The sequence below is a fragment of the Phodopus roborovskii genome, unplaced genomic scaffold (assembly GCF_943737965.1).
Source record: "Phodopus roborovskii unplaced genomic scaffold, PHOROB, whole genome shotgun sequence".
Lineage (NCBI taxonomy): Eukaryota > Metazoa > Chordata > Mammalia > Rodentia > Cricetidae > Phodopus > Phodopus roborovskii.
The window spans coordinates 927,142-947,603 of record NW_026126571.1 but is presented as its reverse complement, the minus strand read 5'-3'; the positions used below and the strand labels follow the sequence as shown (position 1 = coordinate 947,603).

At 38.4% G+C, this 20,462-nt stretch overlaps 1 protein-coding gene across 1 annotated transcript in view; it reads left to right on the top strand.

Annotated features, from left to right (window-relative positions):
- Positions 1–20,462, top strand: part of Exoc6b (exocyst complex component 6B) — a 369,762-nt gene that overhangs the window by 133,473 nt on the left and 215,827 nt on the right. Inside the window, exons 7-8 of the mRNA XM_051203059.1 lie at positions 3,222–3,398; positions 18,282–18,350. Of these exons, the coding sequence (XP_051059016.1) occupies positions 3,222–3,398; positions 18,282–18,350 (246 nt within the window). The remainder of the gene's footprint in view (positions 1–3,221; positions 3,399–18,281; positions 18,351–20,462) is intronic.

Below are 20,462 nucleotides of genomic sequence, written 5' to 3'. Positions count from 1 at the left end.
ATTAGGTTATGCTTGTGGCTATATGAACAACCCCTACCTCTTTCTAGTAGGTTGTACTTTAGTTTTAGAGGCCAGATCACATTCTCACACAGTTTACTCTATGTGTGTTAGGTGTCTGGACTGGGGTTTCCTACTGTGGCAATTCTTGTTATGAAACTAAGCATTTCTTATTTTCAAGTTGAGAAGCATTGATTCGTATTTTCATTCAAGGCTTACAGACCTCATCTTAGTGATTCTTTATTCAGCCTATAATTTTCATGATCTCTATTCTTGAGGTAGCTTCACTGTTTAGCCATTAAGGCCAGGATACTTTGGAGTTATCCTTATATAATCTTTTACTCTCTGTCATGTTCAGCATGGACATCAATTGTTTCCTGTGTGTACTGCTGCCATACCTAGTTCTCATCATTGTTATTTGGGTTGTTACAATGATCTATCTATGTTGCTTTTCCTGCTTTTAGTTTAGTTCTCCACTGTTGACTGCCCTCTGTACCTAGACGAATTATCTAGATTGTAAAGCTGACCTTGTAATTTTCTGTTCTCACTCCTTCACATCTCTCCCTTGTTTCCTCAGCATTGAAATTGCTTCACACACCATCCAGTATGCATTCAATATATGTTTGATTGAAAATAGTGATACAGAAGGTTCCATTTGAATTATATGTAAGGGACACTGCTTTCTTTTCCTTCCTTCCTTCCTTCCTTCCTTCCTTCCTTCCTTCCCTCTCCTCTTTCTCTTCTTGTTCTACCTCTTTTATTTATCCTTTTCAAAAGACAGGATCTTAGGTATCCTAGCCTAGCCTTGAACTTACTATAGTCCTTTGACTTTCATCTTCTAAGTGCTGGGATTATAGTCATGCCTGGCTATAGAAGGCTTTAGGAAAATTTTGTTTGGATTTTGGAGAAAGTGTTGGATTCAGTCACATTTTCAGGCAGGTTATAAGTGATGGAGCCTTTCCAGACATGGAGAAGTGATTGCTTGGACCATGCAGCAGCTCTGGGGCTTTGGACTCCAACACAAAAGCCTGTGACTTCTAGTCATGGGCTCTTTGTTTCAACATAGTGACTGTCTTGTTTTTGTAAATTGATAGGAAAACCATATGTTAGCAACAGCCACAGAACCACCACAAACAAAACAAAACAAACAAAAATAAAAAAATAAAAAATAAAAAGTTGAAAATTTAAAGTTTCTTAGGTACTTTTTCAGCTTGTATGGTCTCAGGTTTAATGTCGGTGTCTAGTGTGGCTCCTCTGGATTGCATCTGTTAAACTAGCAGTATCTGATTGTGAAAGAACACTAATTTGTTTGGTATTTAATGTCAAGACATACTTGTGAACAGCTTTGCCTTTGGTGTTCTGAAAGAAGGTAGAGAAAGAAGGGAGCAAGCAGTCACTCTACCATTGAAGATTTACTCCATAGGAAAGCATGGGAGTTCCCCATTCCTTCTGCCTCCTGAGTCATTGGTCCTTGGTCTGCAGTAGATACAGTGCAGGGGGCTGTCTCACTGAGAGGTGTAGAAAGAAGGCTGTACTTAACGAGATCATGAATGCATTTCTTTTGTTTAGACTAAATTGTTTGTGGGTTCCTGCTCTCTATCTGTTACTGAAGCCATGGGTTTGATATGAGTGGACCCAAAATGTCAGTGGATAATATATAGAGAAACAAGTTCATGCATTGATTCAAATCTCTGGAATGTAGATTCTTTTCGTTTTGTTTTGGCATAAACTAGTCCACATAGTTCAAGGTTTTCTGTCTTGATATAGTTGTTTCATTTGACCAGTACCTTAACTAATTTCTTACATTGAAGATTTGCCCTGAATTCCTTAATCTCATTCAGATTTATTGACACTTATTTTTTCATGAACTAATTTCTACTTTGCATTAAGAAGGAATATGTTGATTAACAAATTGATTTTCAAGAAGTCATGAGTTCAAGTCTTGCATATTGGCATGGTACGGAAAAACAAAGTCTCATGAAGTAACTTTCTGGAACATCCTGGTTTTAACCAAATTACCCAAATTTCAAATTTCTTCCCTGATTACTCCTCACTATATATAGTGAGGTTGAATTTCTCACTTGAACCTGGAACTTGCTGACATGGCTAATCTCAATATCCATATTGCTCCAGTGATCTCCTGTCTCTGCCTCTCAACGATATTCGACATGCATTGTGTCTGTTGATATGGCCACAGAGCCCTCCCTTATTTTGGAAAACATTTACCCTGCTTTTGGGCCAGTGGTTTATAGTGAAGGATGAATGTCTGGAACTTAGGAGATCATACTTTGAACTTTTCCTAATTGCTCATTGTTGTTAGACTTGGAGCAAACTTTTTGTCTTATATCTTCAATTTTCTGAGAGTGGCTAAGGTCTCTTATAGCTGCATCGTGTGGTAAGAGGTTGTTATGTTGTTGACTCTGGGTGGGATATTCTCTCTCTTTGGGTCCATTCTAAGTACACTATCATTTTAGTTCATTTTTGTTAGGTTAAGGGTTTATACTTTTTTTTTTTTTAATTCTGAAGAGTAAATCTTTAACCCCCTCCCCCCATAGGCTGCATCTGCTAGTTCAGAATACTAACTGAGAAAATATCAGTTTTAAGATAACTTATCCTCCTGGTTATATTTTATTGGTTTCATATCCAAATAACTGTTTTTAAAGACTTCCTCCTTACTTAAATTTATTGCAGCTAATTCTAATTTGCTGTCCTATCTTTTATCACCACTAGGCATTTGTACCACATTCTTGGCTATGCAGGTGAAAATGGGGTGGGTAGAATTGTTAATGGCTGTTTAACCAATTCTTAAAAAGACCTGTGATAGTATTAGCAAATTGTCTATTTTTCCTGTGTTGACTTTGAAAAAGAGTTAACACAGGATAACTTCAGGGCAAAGGGGTGTTTGTTAAACTGAATTTGGAGATGCAAAGTCCAGCACCTGGGAGGTGGAGACAGGAGGATTAGGATCCAGGGCATTCCTTTGTGCCTTAGCAAATTTGAAGCCAGCCTGGGCTACACAAGACCCTGTTTCAAGCAACAACATTTATCTATTGCTACATTTGATTTTACTTTTAGGTCTAAATGTTTATATATTAAGAAATCTAATTCTTTTTTCTATAAGGTATTAATTTATTCAAAATTAGTTCATTGAAAGCTTAAGTTTTTTTTTCTTTCTTTTTCTCTGCTTTGTTTCATTATTTCCTGTATTTTTCTTTATATCCTAGGCTCAACAGCAAAGAAACCTGGATAACATTGTCTTGCAACAGCCTAGAGTAGGTAGCAAGAGAAAATCTAAGAAAGATGTTTATACAATCTTTGATGCAGAGATGGAGAGCACAAGCCCAAAGTCTGAACAGGACTCAGGAATTCTGGATGTCGAAGATGAGGAAGATGATGAAGAGGTAAGAAATATTCAAGTTGGGGAAATGAGGTAGTTTTTAAGTTCAGTATTTGATGTCTGAAACATGCTTATTCACATAATAGCTGTGTGATTGCTTAGAACGTTAGCTGTGGTGTTAAAAGTTAATTGAGCCCTGTCTTAAATTGAAACTGCACAAAGGTAATTCACATCTTAAATGTAATATTTTTTTTAAAAAATTATTTTTGATTCTTTACTGATAGGATCCATCCAGAAAGGAAAGAGGGGTGTTGGCCTGACTTAGAGCCAGATAGTAGTAAATGGATTCCACTGAGTCTGAGGCAGTGGAACTTAATTACTTAGTTTTTCTTTTCTTTTTACTTATATTTATTGTATAACTTGATAGCCGTCTTTATGGCATTTCCATAGAATTGTATTCTATATTTTTCTATACTTTATTCATATTCAGCCCTTTATTACCCTATTTTGTTTCCTAATACCCTTTATTGGTGCCTCCTTCTTCTAAATTTGTTCTCCCGCTATTTTTCATCATACATACATACATACTTACATACAGCATGTTTTCTCTTACATGTAGATAGAATCCAGACTTTGAAACACACACACACACACACACACACACACACACACACACACACACACACACACACACTTCTCTAAATACAAACATTAACCTAACCCATTCTGGGCAGCATTTTACTTAAAAATGTTAGCAGTTGTTTTATCATCCAAAATGGCCCCAGGCATGCATGTGGGTCACTCAGCCCTGTGCTTAGTGCCTGTTTGTCTCCTTTCCACTGTTTCTCTAGGTAAAACTAGGGACACTCCATTTACCACTGCTGTCCTCTTTTACACCTTACTGTCTTCTTTGCTTCCTTTTGATCTATGAACTGCTCAAGAATGTGTCACTCTCTAGCTTTGTAATCTTGGGGAAGTTGCTTAATTGGTATTTTAATCTGTCAAATAATGGTAGTAGTTCTTAATCTGTAGAGTTATATAAGCATGTGATACATAAAAAAATAGTCAACAAATGCTTAGTTGTCTTATATTCATTACTTTTCCTTGCTGGCTTCAATTGTAGTTTACTATTATTATTATTCCTTATATACTTAAAAAAATCAAGTTGGTCTATTTAAGCTGTTTTGAATGAAAATTGAATAGCCAAGTCATCTGTAAAATATTAGTGTTAAAGTTTGAATGTCTCAGGCAGTATCTCCGAACTGCCCTATTAAGGAAGATGAATTAGGCTGAAGTGCTCCTGTGGTTAAAAGTGCTTGCTGTTGTTTCAGAAAGCCCGGAGTTTGGTTCCCAGCACATACTTGCAGTGGTGGGGGTTTGAGGTTGGGTGGGGTGGGTAGCATGTTACAACTGACTCTAACTTCAGTTTACATGAGGAAACCCCTTTTAATGTTTTGGACATTGATTAATGTAGTCATAATCTGTACCGTAAGAGAATATACACACAGAAGAGGTGAATGTAGGGTAAAAGCAGAGAATGAAATATACATCTAGTTCTGATGTATCAACTGTGATTCTTCTGTGTAGGAGCCAGTCTTTATTACTAACTCACTGGCATTCCCAAGGTCATCCCTTTGAATCCGCTTGCCATGTTCCTTTGCTTTAGCTAGTGAGGTTCAGAGAGAATGAAGAAGGTATGGGGGAGGGAATGAAATATATTGGCAGGAGCCTCATAATGAAAGTATTAGAAGAATGTACTAGGAAGGTAGTATTCTAAAATGACCCCATTTCCCAGTCAGACACTAGTCCACATTAGAGATCTGCTGATTGAGCTCTTAGAACAAGAATTCAGCACTTCACTGTCTAATGGCATCCTATCTTAAAAAAAAAAAAAAAAACAAAAACTCCCTACCTTATATTTATTTACTTCTCAGTTTGAATCTTCTTCAAGTGCACATTCTTAATCTTAAACCTCATGTAGAGAATTATTTGTTTAGATGTCTCCAAACTGGCTTCTTGGCATAGTTCTTGCATGTTGTGAATAAATTCTTCAGATAAGGTCTTTCGTGACCTACTGTGACGTTCTGACCTTCATTCTTGTCGTTCTTCAGCAGACCTCATTGAGAGCAACATAGTTTTTGAAGTAACTTTGAATCCAAGAGCAGGGTAACTGTGGCAAAAACTCTTACAGGACAAGGTTCTCAATCTACTTGTGATCATATATTGCTTTGAGAGTGTGACTCATACACAGAGTCTCTTCCTATGAAGATATGTGTATTCATGTGAGAAAGTAAGTTCAAGGATTTAGGAAGTTCATTTGACCCCAGGCATCAAGGGAAGAATCCCCATTGTAGAATAGCCCTTCTTGAACATATGTGTGCTTAGGATTCTTGTGGGAGTCACATTAAGATGCACGCAGTGATGTGCTCAGGAGAGCTTCATTCTTACCAGGCTTCTACGTGAAGATGGTGTCTTTGGACTCTGGGCATACTTTGAGTTGCAAGGCTGAAGAGGACCTTGAGGAAGCTTTTTAAAGTACATGAGTAGAAGCTAGTCACAAAATGCCTAAGCTTTGTTTTGACTTTTCTATTAAAAATGTTTAACCTTTTGTGTAAGTGAAATATTTAGCCATGTGTATGCTTATATCTGTAATCTCAGTGTTTGGGAGATGAAGACAAGGTAGATTAGGAGTTCAAGGCCAGCCTTAGAGTTTGAATTTGAGGTCATCATGGGCTAAAGGTGCCTTTATCCAACAAAACAAACACCCCCTCTCCAAACAAAACCCTAACTAGCCAATTATAGCAAACAAATAGACAATCTGTAAATAAATGCACCAAGTGGGAAAAGGGAAAAACATTAAAATTCAGTGGCCTCAAAGAATTATATTTCACCTTTAAAACTCTATTACTTAGAGTACACTATCAAGATTTTAAACAAAATTGCATAGTTCTAGTTTAGTAAGTTTGTGTATCGTTTTTTTTTCCTTCTGTGGTTGGTGTATGTATACGTGTGTGAGCGTGCATGTGTGTGTGTGTATACAAATGAAGCCAGATGTTGCCAGTGGGTGCCTTCCTCAGTTTCTTCCATCTTACTTTTGGAGACAGTCTCTGGTGAATCTGGAGATCGTGTACTCTGCTTTAGGTAGGCTGGCTGGCTGCAAGCCCCAGGGATCCTTTTGTCTCTGCCTCCCCATCACTGAGATTATAGGCTTGCATCTCTTTAGCACTTTACTGACTGAGGCATCTCCCTACCCTCTTTTCTCTGCTTTTAATGGGCATATGTTTAATATATTTTTTGAGTAATGACATTTTAAGGTGTTTAGTATAGCTTTGCCTAAGAGTGCCTAATTAGAAATCATGGAATTAAGTCAGTAGGAAAACTCAAACACCTACCACATAGCTATTCATACATGAAGCAGATAGTTAGTAAACTGTTAAAGTTAATTTTGTTTTAGAGAGGGAAAACTGGATAGCCTGGGGAAGTGAACAGTGTGTCCCCAAGTTTGTCATTGTGGATGAAAATCAACTGTCAAGTTAAAGCAGTTTCTGCAGTCACTCTCACATCCCAGTTTATCAACCTGTGATGGAGTTAGCCTCTTACTACTCAGCAGGGTTGCAAAGAAAAGTGTTGTAGCACGATAAATAAAAGACCCAGGAACAGATACTGGGGTTCAAGCTTCCAGCTGAAGATCAGAAAAGCAAAGCAACCAAATCAGTAGATCTTACCTCTACCCAGCTGAAATGCCAGTCCTGTCACTACAATCCTCAGAGGCAAAAGGCTCTGAGTTCCTGTCTCCTCCTCCTTACATTCCTTTCTCTGCCCAGCCATGTCCTCCTGTCTCCACCTCCCTAGTGCTGGGATTAGAGGTCTGTGATCCCAGATACTGAGACCATCTCTGTGTGAGCTGCTTCTTTTGGGACTGGATCAATTTCTTGTGGTCATTGTGGCCTTGACCTAACAGAGACCTGTCTATCTCTTAATCCTGAGTCCTGGGATTAATGGCTAACTAGTATGGCTGCTTTGTTATTTTTATCTCCAGTGGCTTTAATAAATCACAAAGAATATATTACCATCAAATATTTCCTAGTAGCACTTTTTTTGTTGTATTTGTTTAACTAGTCATATCTAGTATTTAACCATTTTTTAAAAAATGGACAGTTAGTTAATTTTTTTTGGTGGAAGTCTGTAATATAGAGATTGCTTTAAACCTGCAATAGACTATGATATATATGTGGATATTAATTCTTCTCTAAATGCCCAGATAGAACTTTTTTTTTTAAATTTAGAATGTATTTATAATCCTAGACTTACCAGTAATACCATTTTGGGATCACTTGAAGATGAAACAGGAAAGGTTTCATACCATGCAGAGGTACACAATGCGTCTCTTGAGAACAGGGCTGCTGTGAGCACATGACATCATGTAGAATGCTTTTGTTGTTGTACTGACAGTGCCACACACATATAACTGTTATGGCAATATAAGTATATACATTTAAAAAACAAGGTGAGCTGTTCATTGACTTCCTTTTTGGTAACTTGTGTTTGCTTGAACTTAAACAAAACCACAAGTCTTTTCTGAACTAGCGAAGCATTCAGTTTGCAATAGTTTGAAAGAGCAAGGTCTATGATTTACTCTTTGTTCCAGGTTCTCAGAGCTTCTGCATTCTCAGAATGTTTTCTTGGTACCACACAAGGGACACACTTCATACTCTAGTTTGTAGCTCTTGTAATTTTGTGTAAACTATTAAGGATCAGGGTTACCATGACATCCATACCAATTGGGATAAAATCAGCTAGATCTCCAAAATATACAAAGAACTCAAGAAACTAGTCACCAAAACACCAAGTAACCCTATTACAAAGTGGGGTACAGAACTGAAGAGAGAATTCTCAATAGAGGAATCCAAAAAGGCTGAAAGACACTTAAAGTGATCAACATCCTTAGCCATCAGGGAAATGCAAATCGAAACAACTCTGTGATACCATCTTACTCCTGCCAGAATGGCTAAAATCTGAAACACCTTATGACAGCTTATGCTGGAGAGGATGTGGAGAAAGGGGAACACTCCTCCATTGCTGGTGGGAGTGCAAATTTATATAGCCTCTTTGGAAATCAGTATATCGGTTCCTCAGGAAAATGGGAATCAGTCTACCACAGGACCCAGAATTCCATTCTTACGCATATACCCAAATGATTCACATCCATGCAACAATGACAGCTGTTCAACTATGTTCATAGCTGCATTATTTGTAATAGGAAGAACCTGGAAGCAACCTAGATGCTCCTCAATTGAAGAATGGATAAAGAAAATGTGGTACATTTACACAACTGAATACTACTCAGCAGGGGAAAAATAAAAAAAACAAAACAAAACAACAACAAAAAACAAAACAATGAAAACTTGACATTGGCAGGCAGATGGATGGAACTTGAAGAAACCATCCTGAATGAGATGAACATGTTATGTACTCATTCGTATATGGATTTTAGACAGAGCAAAGGATCATCAGCCTATAATTCACACCACCAAAGAAACTAGGATAGAAGGAGGAAGCTAAGAGATGCATACAAGGTCCTTCACAGAAGGGGGAAGGAACAAGATCTCCTGAGCATATTGGGAGTGGAGGGGGGCAGTGAGTGGAAAGGGATTTAGGAGAAAGAGAAGGGGAGGAGAGGAGAACATGTGGAACTAGGAAGACTGAGTGAGGGGATGAATAGATGAGAGCAAGAGAGAGAGAGAGAGGGGAAAGAGAGAGAAAGAGAGATAGATAGATACTATAATAGAGGGAGCCATTATAGGTTTGAAGAGAAAACCGACTCTAGAGAAATGTCCAGAGACCTACAAGGATGACCCCAACTAACAATCTGAGCAATAGTGGGAAGGCTACCTTAAATAAGATTGATAACAACCTTACCTGCCATCATAGAGCCCTTATCTAGTAACTGATGGAAACAGAAGCAGACACCCACAATTAAACACTGAGCCGAACTCTTGGAATCCAGTTGCAGAGAGGGAGGACAAGAAAAGGGGTCAAGACCAGGCTACAGAAACCCACAGAGACAGCTGACCTGAACAAGGAGGAGCTCATGGACACCCAGACTGATACCTGGGAAACCAGCTTTGTACGGACTCAGATCCCCTGAACATGGGTCTCAATTAGAGGGCCTGGGCAGTCTAAGGGACCTCTGACAGTGGAACCAGGATGTATCCCTGGTGCATGAAAGGACTTTGGGAGCACATTCCCCATGGAGGGATACTCCCTTAGCCTAGAGGCAGGAAGGAGGGCCTAGACCCTATTCCAAAGGACTTTATAGATTTTGATGATCTCTCCTGGAAGGCTTCACCCACCCTGTGGAGTGGGGGGTGGGGTGGGATGGTAAGGGGTGGGGGCATGGGAGGGAGGGAGGAAGAGGGAACTGGGATAGATACGTAAATAATAAAGAAAAGAATACAGATCAAATTAATGTTGCCTGAGTGGTTTAAGTGGTTCAATGGTTAGCTCTTGCAGCGCCTGCCCCCACCCCCCACCAAAAGCCCAGGGTTAGTGAGAAGGAACTGCTAATATGCTTAGAAATCATGCAGTGAGAATCTTTAGGGATGCTCTGATTGTAGTGGGGTGGTGGGAGTGTTAACACAGGAATGGACTGAGAATTATCAGCCAGACATTTTCTAGTCCTGTAGGACAGAAGTCAAAGTAGGTTTTTCTCCTGAGGCCTCTCTTTGTCTTTCAGAAACTCAGGTTGTTTTTCTTTTTGTATGTATGATCCTGTGTTTCTTGCCCTTTTCATAAGGACATCATCGTGACTTCTTAAACTTCATTTGCCTCTTGGAAAGCCCTGTTTCAAAATAGTCTTATTGGAAAATAGAGCTTCAACGTAGGGATTTTGGGAGAGACATTCTTAATTCTTAATACAAAGTGTACATATGATGCATATCTAGGAAATATAAGTTCTGTTAGCTTTGTGCTTTTTATACAGAAAAATTATGCAAATTTATCTTTTTTTCTTCCTTTATAAATAATGATACTTCAATGCCAATATGTTTATTGTAAAACATAGCATTCACAGGAAGGTCATCATTTTCAGTAAGTTAGAGTGAAATATAGGATGCTTCATATTCATTAATCAGATCAGCAGCTATGAACCAGTTCTTGGCCTGTACTGCACTTTTAAAAAAGTTTAAATTAACAGCTGTGTTAAGTCACTATTTTGACAGATTATCTTGATAAAGTTTATAAGGATGTAGCGTTTTTCTTGGATCACACCCATGGTTGACTGTCTTTTACTTTGGAGCCTGTGACAAGCTGGTACCTAAATAGCAGTTGGTAGAACACAGCAGCACCCCATCAGAGAGAGCGAGTACGAGGGAAGGAGTATAGAGAGAGTGCTCTTGAATTCAAGGGCTCAGAGCCCTAATGTCCACTTCAGTGGACATACATCCCTAGTGACTAATGTCCTTCAATGCCTCAAAGCCTAAATATTCTATTACCTTCTAATAATGCCATACATAGGCTGGTGGCCAAGTCTTTTATAATACAGTTTTTTTTATGGACCATAAAATGTCTGTATCATAAAAGTTGCCACATTTAAATTAAAAAATTTAAAAACATGTTTTTATTGTGTTGGAGAGATGGCTCAGAAATTAATAGCACTTGTTCTCAAAGACCATGGCAGCCTACAAGTACCTGTAACTCTTGTTCCAGATGATCTGATGCCCTCTTCTGGCTTTCTCAGGCACTGCATGCAGATGACACAGCTGTACACACAATACCTGTACAGATAAAAATAAATATATCATTTTAAAAATTAATATTTTTGCCAGGCCATGGTGGCATACACCTTTAATCTCAGCATCCAGGAGGAGGAGGCAGGTGAATCTCTGTGAGTTTGAGACCAGCCTGGTCTACAGAGCTAAGTTCTAGGACAGCTAGAACTGTAACGCAGAGAAACCCTCTTTCCAATAACAACAACAACATCAACAAAACCAAAAAATTAATTTTTCCTTTGAGAATTTCATAAATATATCTCGATCATATTATCCATCCCCCAACTTCTCTCAACGTGTCCCTCATTTCCCTATCTACCTAACTTCATAATGTTTTTCTCTCTTAAACAAAACAAAAAATGTACAAATAAACAAAAACTCATGGAGTCCAATTTTGGACTGGCTGACCACTGAGCAGGGCCAGTTGTCACTGTTTTGGAGTGGGTTGCTTTGGGCACAGGGAACTCACTTTGTACACTAGGGTGGACTTGAACTCAGAGATCTGCCTACTTGTATCTCTCAAATACTGGGATTCAAGGTGTTCACCTCCACTGCCTCACTTCAGTTGACACTTTTTAAATTAATTGAATTCACATAGAAATTGTGACTTTTCTAACGGAGTCTCTTATTCATCATAGGAAGTATTAGACTGACCCTCAATAGTAAGGCGGCAGAACCCATTTGGGGACTGCTTGTGAGCAGTTGTTGCTTATTGCCCCATCCTCCTTTTGAGGAAAATATCATATTGCTTTTGCTGGATTTCCATCTAAACAAAATGGCAGAAATGAAGAAAGTGAGGGACACAGTGTTTTATCATACTGATCAACAGCCCTAGGTGTTTCTTTTGTGATATGTTTTGGTTAGCAGAGTTCAGTGTGAAATGATGGCTTGCTTCCTTCATGTATTTCCAATATTATATATTCTTATATAGTTAAAAGTAAAGTGGGTATTTGTGCATAAAATAGGCAAAAGGAGAGTTTAGAAGATTGGAACGTTTAGAGTATTTTTACACATTTTGTTTTATTTACATCCTTTCAGGTATATCAGTCGGAAACATGATGGGAATAGTGTGATGCTTCTGTTACTTTGAAACTATTTGCCTCAGTTCTAAACTTTTGCCTGTCTTTTGAGGTCTTCTGGAAGCTCTCCTTTGTATTTTCATTGCTTATTAACTAACCTCTTTCACCACTTGCTAAGAGGAAAATAACCCTAATCATGGAATGTTCTTGTTCCCCCTCCTCTTCATAGCTAAAATATACTACTCTACTTTGCTCAGATGAACCAGCTCAATTGTGTACATTTCTATTTTTTTTTCTTGGAGTTTCAGATCTTTAGAGAAATCACATGTGCATACTGAACACCTAAATCCTCCACTTTCTAAAATGGTGCTCCTTGTCTTCTCTCTGTTAAAGCATTATTCCAAGAATTGGGTACATACTTATTTTTGTCTTCCTGAACTGAGCCATGGATAGAAAATGACACATTTCATTGTATTTGATGTGTTTCTCAAGAATGATATACCTTGATTTCATTGCAGTACGTTGACTATGTTCTTTATCTTTGGAGCTGTGGGTACAGTTGACTCATGCCTTGTTCCTTTTTACAGTGATTTTCAGATTACAAAGGTGATCCATGAAAGTGTAGTCTCTTTTTTATTGTCATGCACTAACCTCCATTGCTTTCTGATTTTTCCTCTCCTCCCCCTTCTCTTCCTCTTTTCCACCGCCTCCTTCAATTTGTGTTTTATTAGGACTATGTTAAGGGTACAAGGACTTCATCTTTATAGCCCTGTAACATTTGTTTCTGTACATTTTTTTTTTCCCAACTGAGTTTCCTCAGCCCAGACTTTTGTGTTTAGTAGGGAGTTTACTGGTAAACTTCCCATTTCCCTAACAATTTTAATATCTATATGAACTAGACTTGTTAAATAAACACTATTTGGGTTTTTACTCCACCAGTGTTCAGTTTGAAGATGATCCTGAAGGGATTACCTTTGTGTTTTGGTCACAGAGTTTTTGCAGTGCCTTAATAAGGAGAATGGTGATTTTTTTTACTGATTACTTCTGAGATTAGTGCAAATTATGATTAGTACAAATACTAAAGGGTCCTAATAATTTGAGAGCATCTTTGTAGGAAAATTCTAACTTTTCAGGATAGAGCTCTAGTCAAACCTCAGAGCCTCATGATACTCCTGGTTTCTCAGGATCCTAGTTCTCCTAATTTGTTGGTATTCTGTGGTGTTTAGTCTGTGTTTATGAGATCTCATATCCAAATGGATTCTACCCATCTTTTCTCTAAACTTGGGAAGGCAAAGTAGTTCAGAAAGCATCCTTGTGAAAGATGTCTGCCAGGTATTTCCTGGCTTCCAAACATAACATGGGTAGCTTCGACTGAATCTCTGAATTCAGAAGCCAAGTCTCTCTAGCTAATCATTTATTGTTCACTCCCTGCAGAAGAAGAGAGGTACATTTTAATGGCTTCAGGTCCATCTAATGCTTAGAAGTGAGCCCTGGTTTATGCACTGCTTTGTGTGATGTAGCAATCAGAAGAATTTTGATGGTGGAAAATGGCTGAAATAATTATTGAGAAACATACCTAAATTCCTAGGAGCCTCTATCATATTCTTTTTGTTCACTCTATTTTTTTTTTTACCTATTTTGAAAGGTTTCTTAAGAGGAAAATAAATGAGGAATGTGTACAAAGGCGAGTGAGAGCAGGTTTTTGTGTATATGTTTGTCCTCTGGGGCAAATGTGTGAACCACAAGACTGAAGTGAAGTAATGTTCTGTGTTTATGAGCAGTGTAGGAGGATCATAGTCTATTTGTTGCTTTGGGGTGGGTGCAGGGAAGAAATTAACTCTTTCTTGTATTTAGTTTCTCTTGTATAAGACTATGCTTATCCAGCAACAAAGAAGGAACATTTATTAGGCTAGATAAGTTTGTTTGCAGATTATCGTTATTGGACAAAGCCTTGAGAGGAAATCTAGTCTGGTTTCAAACTTAAGTTCCTTCTGCCTGAGTCTCCTCGGCATACCAGGACATCGGCTTTAACTAGTCTTTCAAAACAGAGAAAGTAGACTCAGTCAGACTCTTTGTGGGGAAGGGAAGATTAGCATCTGTTTAAGCTTGAGTGTCATCGTTTGCTTTAAATCGGATTATTTTCTCTTATGTAGAGAGTAGTGTCCTCTTATGCTTGAGTAGAAGGACTTCCGTCACTCATTTCCCATTCTCAGGGAGCCCTTTACCTGAAGGGAGAGAGCACATGTCAACCAGATCCTGGTGTTTCTTAAAAACTTTCATGATAAAAGATGTTAATAATTTTTTTCTTCCTAACTGTGAGATAGTTCATGACTACCCCAAATCTTCAATTTTTCTTCAAGAAATAGTGTCTACATAGATATAATTTTCAGTTGTTATTAATCCTGTTTATGCTTTTCTTAATCTGTATTCTCTTCTGTCCTAGAGTCATTTTTTCCTCTGAAGGTAGCTTGTGCGATGGTTGCTGATGCATGCATCATATGTAAAGGCTGCTGAATAAATATTCTATAGACGAGTTAGAAAGCACTGGCTTGGCTGAAACTGTTATTGTCTTTGTGAATGTGCAATGGTAAGAGTGTGCAGCAGTTGCCTCCCTCTCTACTTATGTGTTGTGGTTCAGTGAACTCTAACATCCCTTTTAATAGCTATTATTTGTTTTGTTAAACAATGCTGTGTTTCTTACCTTATATGATATTCTCTGGGGGTGCAAATTATATAATTGTACCATCTAAAATCTTACCAACTGTTGCTTCTTGAGAAATCCTGAGTTTTTGGCTGGTGGGAGGCATTCACTTTGCTCTTGGAACTGTGCAGCCAATTAGGCAGTTGCTGTCCTTGGTGATGAAGTGATTTCATATGATTTCTTAACATTAAGAGACAAAGCAGGGTCATGTCCTGTGTACTGTTTGTAGTCACTGCTGGTGTCTTCCTAGGTCTATTTGAACTTGTAGGAAAATACAGACTCCAGGGTTTTAATGTCTTGAGTTCCTGACTGCCAGGCAAAGGAAATGTTTAACTATTTTAATAATGTTGTTGTAGCCCCAAAGAAAGCCCTTGTAAGAGGAAATGACAGTGTCCCACCACAAAGTTATCTCTTATCAGTTCCAGTCTCTGTGGATAATGATTTGTCAAATTTGGACATGTGTAAAATGCAAGGGCTGTGTTATTTACTTTGGAAAGGAAAAATTAGATGAAGCTGATAAGAGTCATGGCTTTTGTTAGGAGAAAGAAACAATTAGAGACAGTCATTGTTAGCTTAGGAAAATGTCTTTGGGCCCCTCCTTGATGAAACCTAAGTCTGCTTGAATCATTCTTTGCAATTTGAGGGCAAGAGAAACAAGGAGGGGTAGAAAATATGAAGCCTGCACACCCAAGCAGACTGGAGAGCAGAGTGTGCACCTCAGAGCAGACAGGTTACTGCTAGTTAGTACAGGGGCAGCAGCTTTTGTCCCTGAGCCCTCCTACATTCCATCTTGCAGAAGGGTGACATTCCTTCACGCAGTGCTTGTTGCTCTTCTCCTCTTGCCTTCTGTAGATGTAAGTGATTCTTTTTCATTAGTAGAAGCAGAGAAAACACATCCAGCTCAAAGCAACATGAGTCAGTGCATACTTGTCATGCCTCTATCCTCACAGCACTCTCTGCCTTCCTAGCTGTGCTCATTCCTAGTGTGCTCTCAGAGGGGAGCAGGGAGGAAAAGGGCTTTCTAAATATTGGGCTGTTTGTGGAGGGAGGGAGCGTCGCTGAGCTGCAGCCTCTTTTTGTCCCTTTACTTTCTGCCTGGCTTCTTTGTGGTGCTTTCAAAGTGGACAGTTACGCTTGTACTCAGGGAAATGTATCTGATAGGTTTGGGGCTAAGAACAAACACCTATACATCAGAACACTGTAAACAGAAGACAAACATGCTGCCGAACGACAGGAAAGAACTTTGCCACCTTTCAAGATACTCCTTTTAAAAACATCAGTAGAGATAGACCATTCCTAATCTATTAGCAACAAAATGCCTTTCCTAGTTGCTAAGGGGCCTGTAAAGTTACTTGTCCCAGCTCTCTAGGGAAATGCCTCTTGCTATTGCTATTTGTTCTGTAAGGATGGCTCTGACAAGTTCATGGGCCAAGGTTCTGTCTGAGGAATGGCTTCTTGTGGTTTTCTTCTTGAGAGAAGCTGGCTCTGTGACGAAGTGAACCTAAATAAACAGACTGCCTGAGGAACTTGTGAAGCAAGGCTCTGGCTGAATTTGCTGGTCAAAATTAGGCAAGAAAAGTTCTCTAGACCTTTTATATTATCATAAGTAACCACGGTTGTTCTAAATAAGTATTTTCATTTCCTGTGTAGATCCAGTTTTACCCTGCATATTTCCTTTGTCTTTCTTTCATATGTACTCATTGTTTTTTTTTTTTTTTTACGTAGTGTAAATGCTATTATAAATCTTTAAAAATGTTTACTTTTGATGCTGTGTTTTATATCATTTTAAGCTCTTGTTGTCTGGCAAGGTAATTTCCTTAAACTTTCCATGCTGCCATCATATGGAGGCGACAGGTCACTGGGCATCAGTGACCCCATGGCACAGTCTTTTGGCTCCCACAACAGCTATTTTACTTGAAGAGGCCTCAGCACTCTTAGAGCTTAAACATGGAGACCTATGATGGGCCTCGTGGAGCAGAGCAGAAGGTAGAATGCCAGGTGGTTCCAGACAGGGTGCAGTCTGTGGAACAAAGAACATTTTCACCGTGAGGAGAGCCCTGGTTAGAGAAGCTGTGGCCAGAGAAGAGGAGACAGTGTTTGTTTTATGACAGAAAGGGAGCCGGCACTGTGACCATGATTCAGCTGTTTTTGGCAGGCGATTTACATAGTTACTATTGTGACAGGAAAAACCAGCTAGGTCTGTATTGTAATAACTACTTATGTACTTTTCTTTCTTTCCTTTTTTTTTTTTTTTTTTTTTTTTTTTTTTTTTGCTTTCATTTTGTGTAACATGTATTTTCAGGTCCCCTTTTATTCATTTTGAATTTGTGTATGGCAAATGATAGTTTACTTTGTCAGCTGAGGACATTTAGATCAAAGTTCATTCTGAATTCCTCCTTGCCAAGTGAGCTAACAAATTCTTATTAGTTCTGAAAACTGATTTTAGTTCTTACCTGATCTTTACTTTTGAAAAAAAATTTGATGTTTGTTTAGTCAGTATATCATTCATTATTTACTTCAAAGTCTGTTGAGTAACTTCTTGGTTTGGCTTTTCCATTTGTCATTTGCCATCTCATTTTTAATGTAGTGTACCCTCTTTTTGTATTACTTCTGTGTTTTGAGGGAAAAGACCTTAAGCATATATGCCCTTTAATAATTGTCTGGCCATTAAAAACAGTCATCTTGGGTAGCATGTTTGTCTTTAACCACTGAAACTTTTTTTGGTAAGCTTTATGCATTTAAGAAGGTGACACTAAGGTCACCAAAGTCACAGCCTCATCTTTACACTTTCCGAGGTGTCCCTAGGCTCAGTGTCTCAGGAGATAGAGAAAGCAGTTTATCTTCTCATTTCTGTGGGACTGCGCCACCTGCACCCTGTCAGCACAGCTTGTGACTAGAATGAAAACTACTCTGTCTGTCTGTCTGTCTCCCCCTCCCTCTTACTCTGTCGGTCTCTTTCTGTGTCTCTCTCATTTTTGAGACAGAATTTCATGTATCTAAAGATGACCTTGAACTCCTGATGCTCCTGTCTCCCTAGTTCAAGAATCACATTACCGATATGTATCTTGCTTGGGAATATGACTTTTTTTTTAAGGTTATTTTTTTTTAAATTTATGTGTATGTATATGTGTCTCCCTGTGTGTATGCCACCTGTGTGTGAGTACCCCAGGAGGCCAGAAGAGGGCATTGGATCCCTGGAACTGGAGTTACTGATGGTTGTGACCTATTATGTAGTGCTGGGAACTGAACTCGAGTCCTCTGCAAGAACAGCAAGCATTGAGCCATCACTGCAACCTGAGAACATTTTTCTTTTGTTTGTTTTGAATTTCCCTCTCAGAATATCAAGGTGGCTTTGAAAATAAATAACTAATTTATAAATAACTACTTTATAAAAATAAAGTTAATGTAACCTTTCCCATAATAATTTTATTTGATATTTTGTAATTGTTTGCTTCTAGGTACCTGGGGCTCAAGACTTGGTGGATTTCTCTCCTGTATATCGGTGTCTGCACATATATTCTGTTCTGGTGAGTCTTTATCTGACCTTCCTAATACTGATATGTGTTCAACCCAAAATTCTGATTTATTATTACTTTTTCAACTTGTTTTTAATCAAAACTTTGTTTCATGGGTATTAACTAATTCCGTCTGCTCTTGCTTATATCTTGTTTATATTTTGCTCTGCAAAATGCTATATAGGTGATAACAGCTCAAACTGCCATCAGTAGATGGTAGGTTATAAGTAGGAGGATAGTTAGCCAGGCAGTGGCTGTGCATGCCCTTAATCCCAGCACTTGGGAGGAAGAGGCAGACAGATCTCTGTGAGTTCCAGGCCAGCCTGGTCTATAGAGCTAGTTCTAGGACAGCCAAAACTGTTACATGGAGAAACCCTATCTCAAACAAAACAAAAAGAGTAGGATAGTTACATGTATTCAGATTTCTCTGTTTCTAATATATCTAGAATAGCTTCCTTTTCTTACATTAAAGTATTTATGAAAAGTATTTTTTGACAGTTCCTTTTTTTTCTGTAAAGCACTAGCAAAATAAATTTTCTGAAAGGGGATTACTGTGGTATTAATAAAGCCCTAGGAACTGGCTGTTTCCCTACAGTGGCCATCTGCCTGTGTGCAGAGGTACTGGTGAAGAGCCTGGTGGGTCCTGAGTACAGTGTTTGTACATGTGAATTTCTTTGACTGCTGTTATAAAATTGTGCTTTCCTTTAATAGATTCATTAACTACTTCATACATATTTCTAAACCTTGACTAGTATTTTATTTTGGGTTTTCTTGGAAAGAGAAATTTCAGAGATTACTCCTATGTAGTTGACAGTTTAGGATATTGTAAACATCTTCCAGTTTGTCTCTGTCCTGCAAACTGTATTTGTGTATCTTGAAATGGAAGTCTTTAATTTTGAGGTAACCAGGCTCATCAGTTTTAAAGTTATAGTTCATAATGTTTGACCCTCCATAAAACAAACAAACAAAAATAAAGCTGAAATAACATACAAACAAGCAACCACCTCCCCAACCTCAAACCAACTCTCCTCCAAACCCCCCTGTTCCAAGATGACAATATTCGCCTTGCATTATCTTCAGTGTTTTATCATGTCATCAATGGTGCGCATTGGGGTATGTGTGAATGTCTAGGTAAGTGGTGAGGGTTTGTGCTGTAAATGGTTGCTGTTGCCAGTGTGGAAGTGCACTCTTGGGATGGCGCTGACATGTCAGCACTGTTTTACCACCGTGTGCTGCCTTTATAAGCTTTGTTATGTTTTTATGTTTTTGGTTGTGAGCCTAGCCTTTAACGGCTGAGCCATCTCTCCAGCCCTTTGTTATGTTTTTATGAAGACCACAGATTTGCCTCAAGTGGGAATTCCAACAAAGTAGTAAAATCATTTACTTGCACATTTTTGTAGCTGTGTGTGTTAGGGTGGTCTAGCACACTCATGTATGAAATGGGATGATAATTTCCTGCTTAGTTTAGTTAGTGACAGTGAAATTATGTCCACTCAGTCCTTGGCAAATGATTAGCATTTAATAAATGGCAGTTTTATGGTTAGATGATATTATTTCAGGTGCTGATGTATAGATACAACACTAGTATTTTCAGAAGCATATACTGTGAAGTACAGACATGTGTATAGGAAGGAGATCTAGACTCTTAATTAACAAATAGACAATTAAGATGATTTCTTAATTAACAAGGAACATACAGGCTTAACTTATGAGAACTAGAGTCTACTGATTTAGAAATGATCAAATTTCAAAACTGTCTAATTGGAATAGGTTTCTACATATCAGTATTTGAAATGGTGACATATTTGATACTTACAGATTTCCTGTAACAATGTCTAAGGCAGGTTCCTGGTCTGTGCAGGTGTTAAGACCATTGGCAGTGTTGCTGTGGTTTGGAAATTCACAGCTGGTGAACTCATTGTATTGGAATATATGTTTATAGTTTAGACACTCCTCTTTTAGACTTATGGGGACTCTGAATAAAATCCAATACCAGTTTTGGTAAAGGATGGTGGAGCATATTCAACCTGGTTCTGAATTCATAGAGCTGAGGCTGTAATCTTGTTATTATGTAAAGCTGTGTTCAAGTCAGCTGTGCACATCACTTCATGGTAAAGTTTCTCA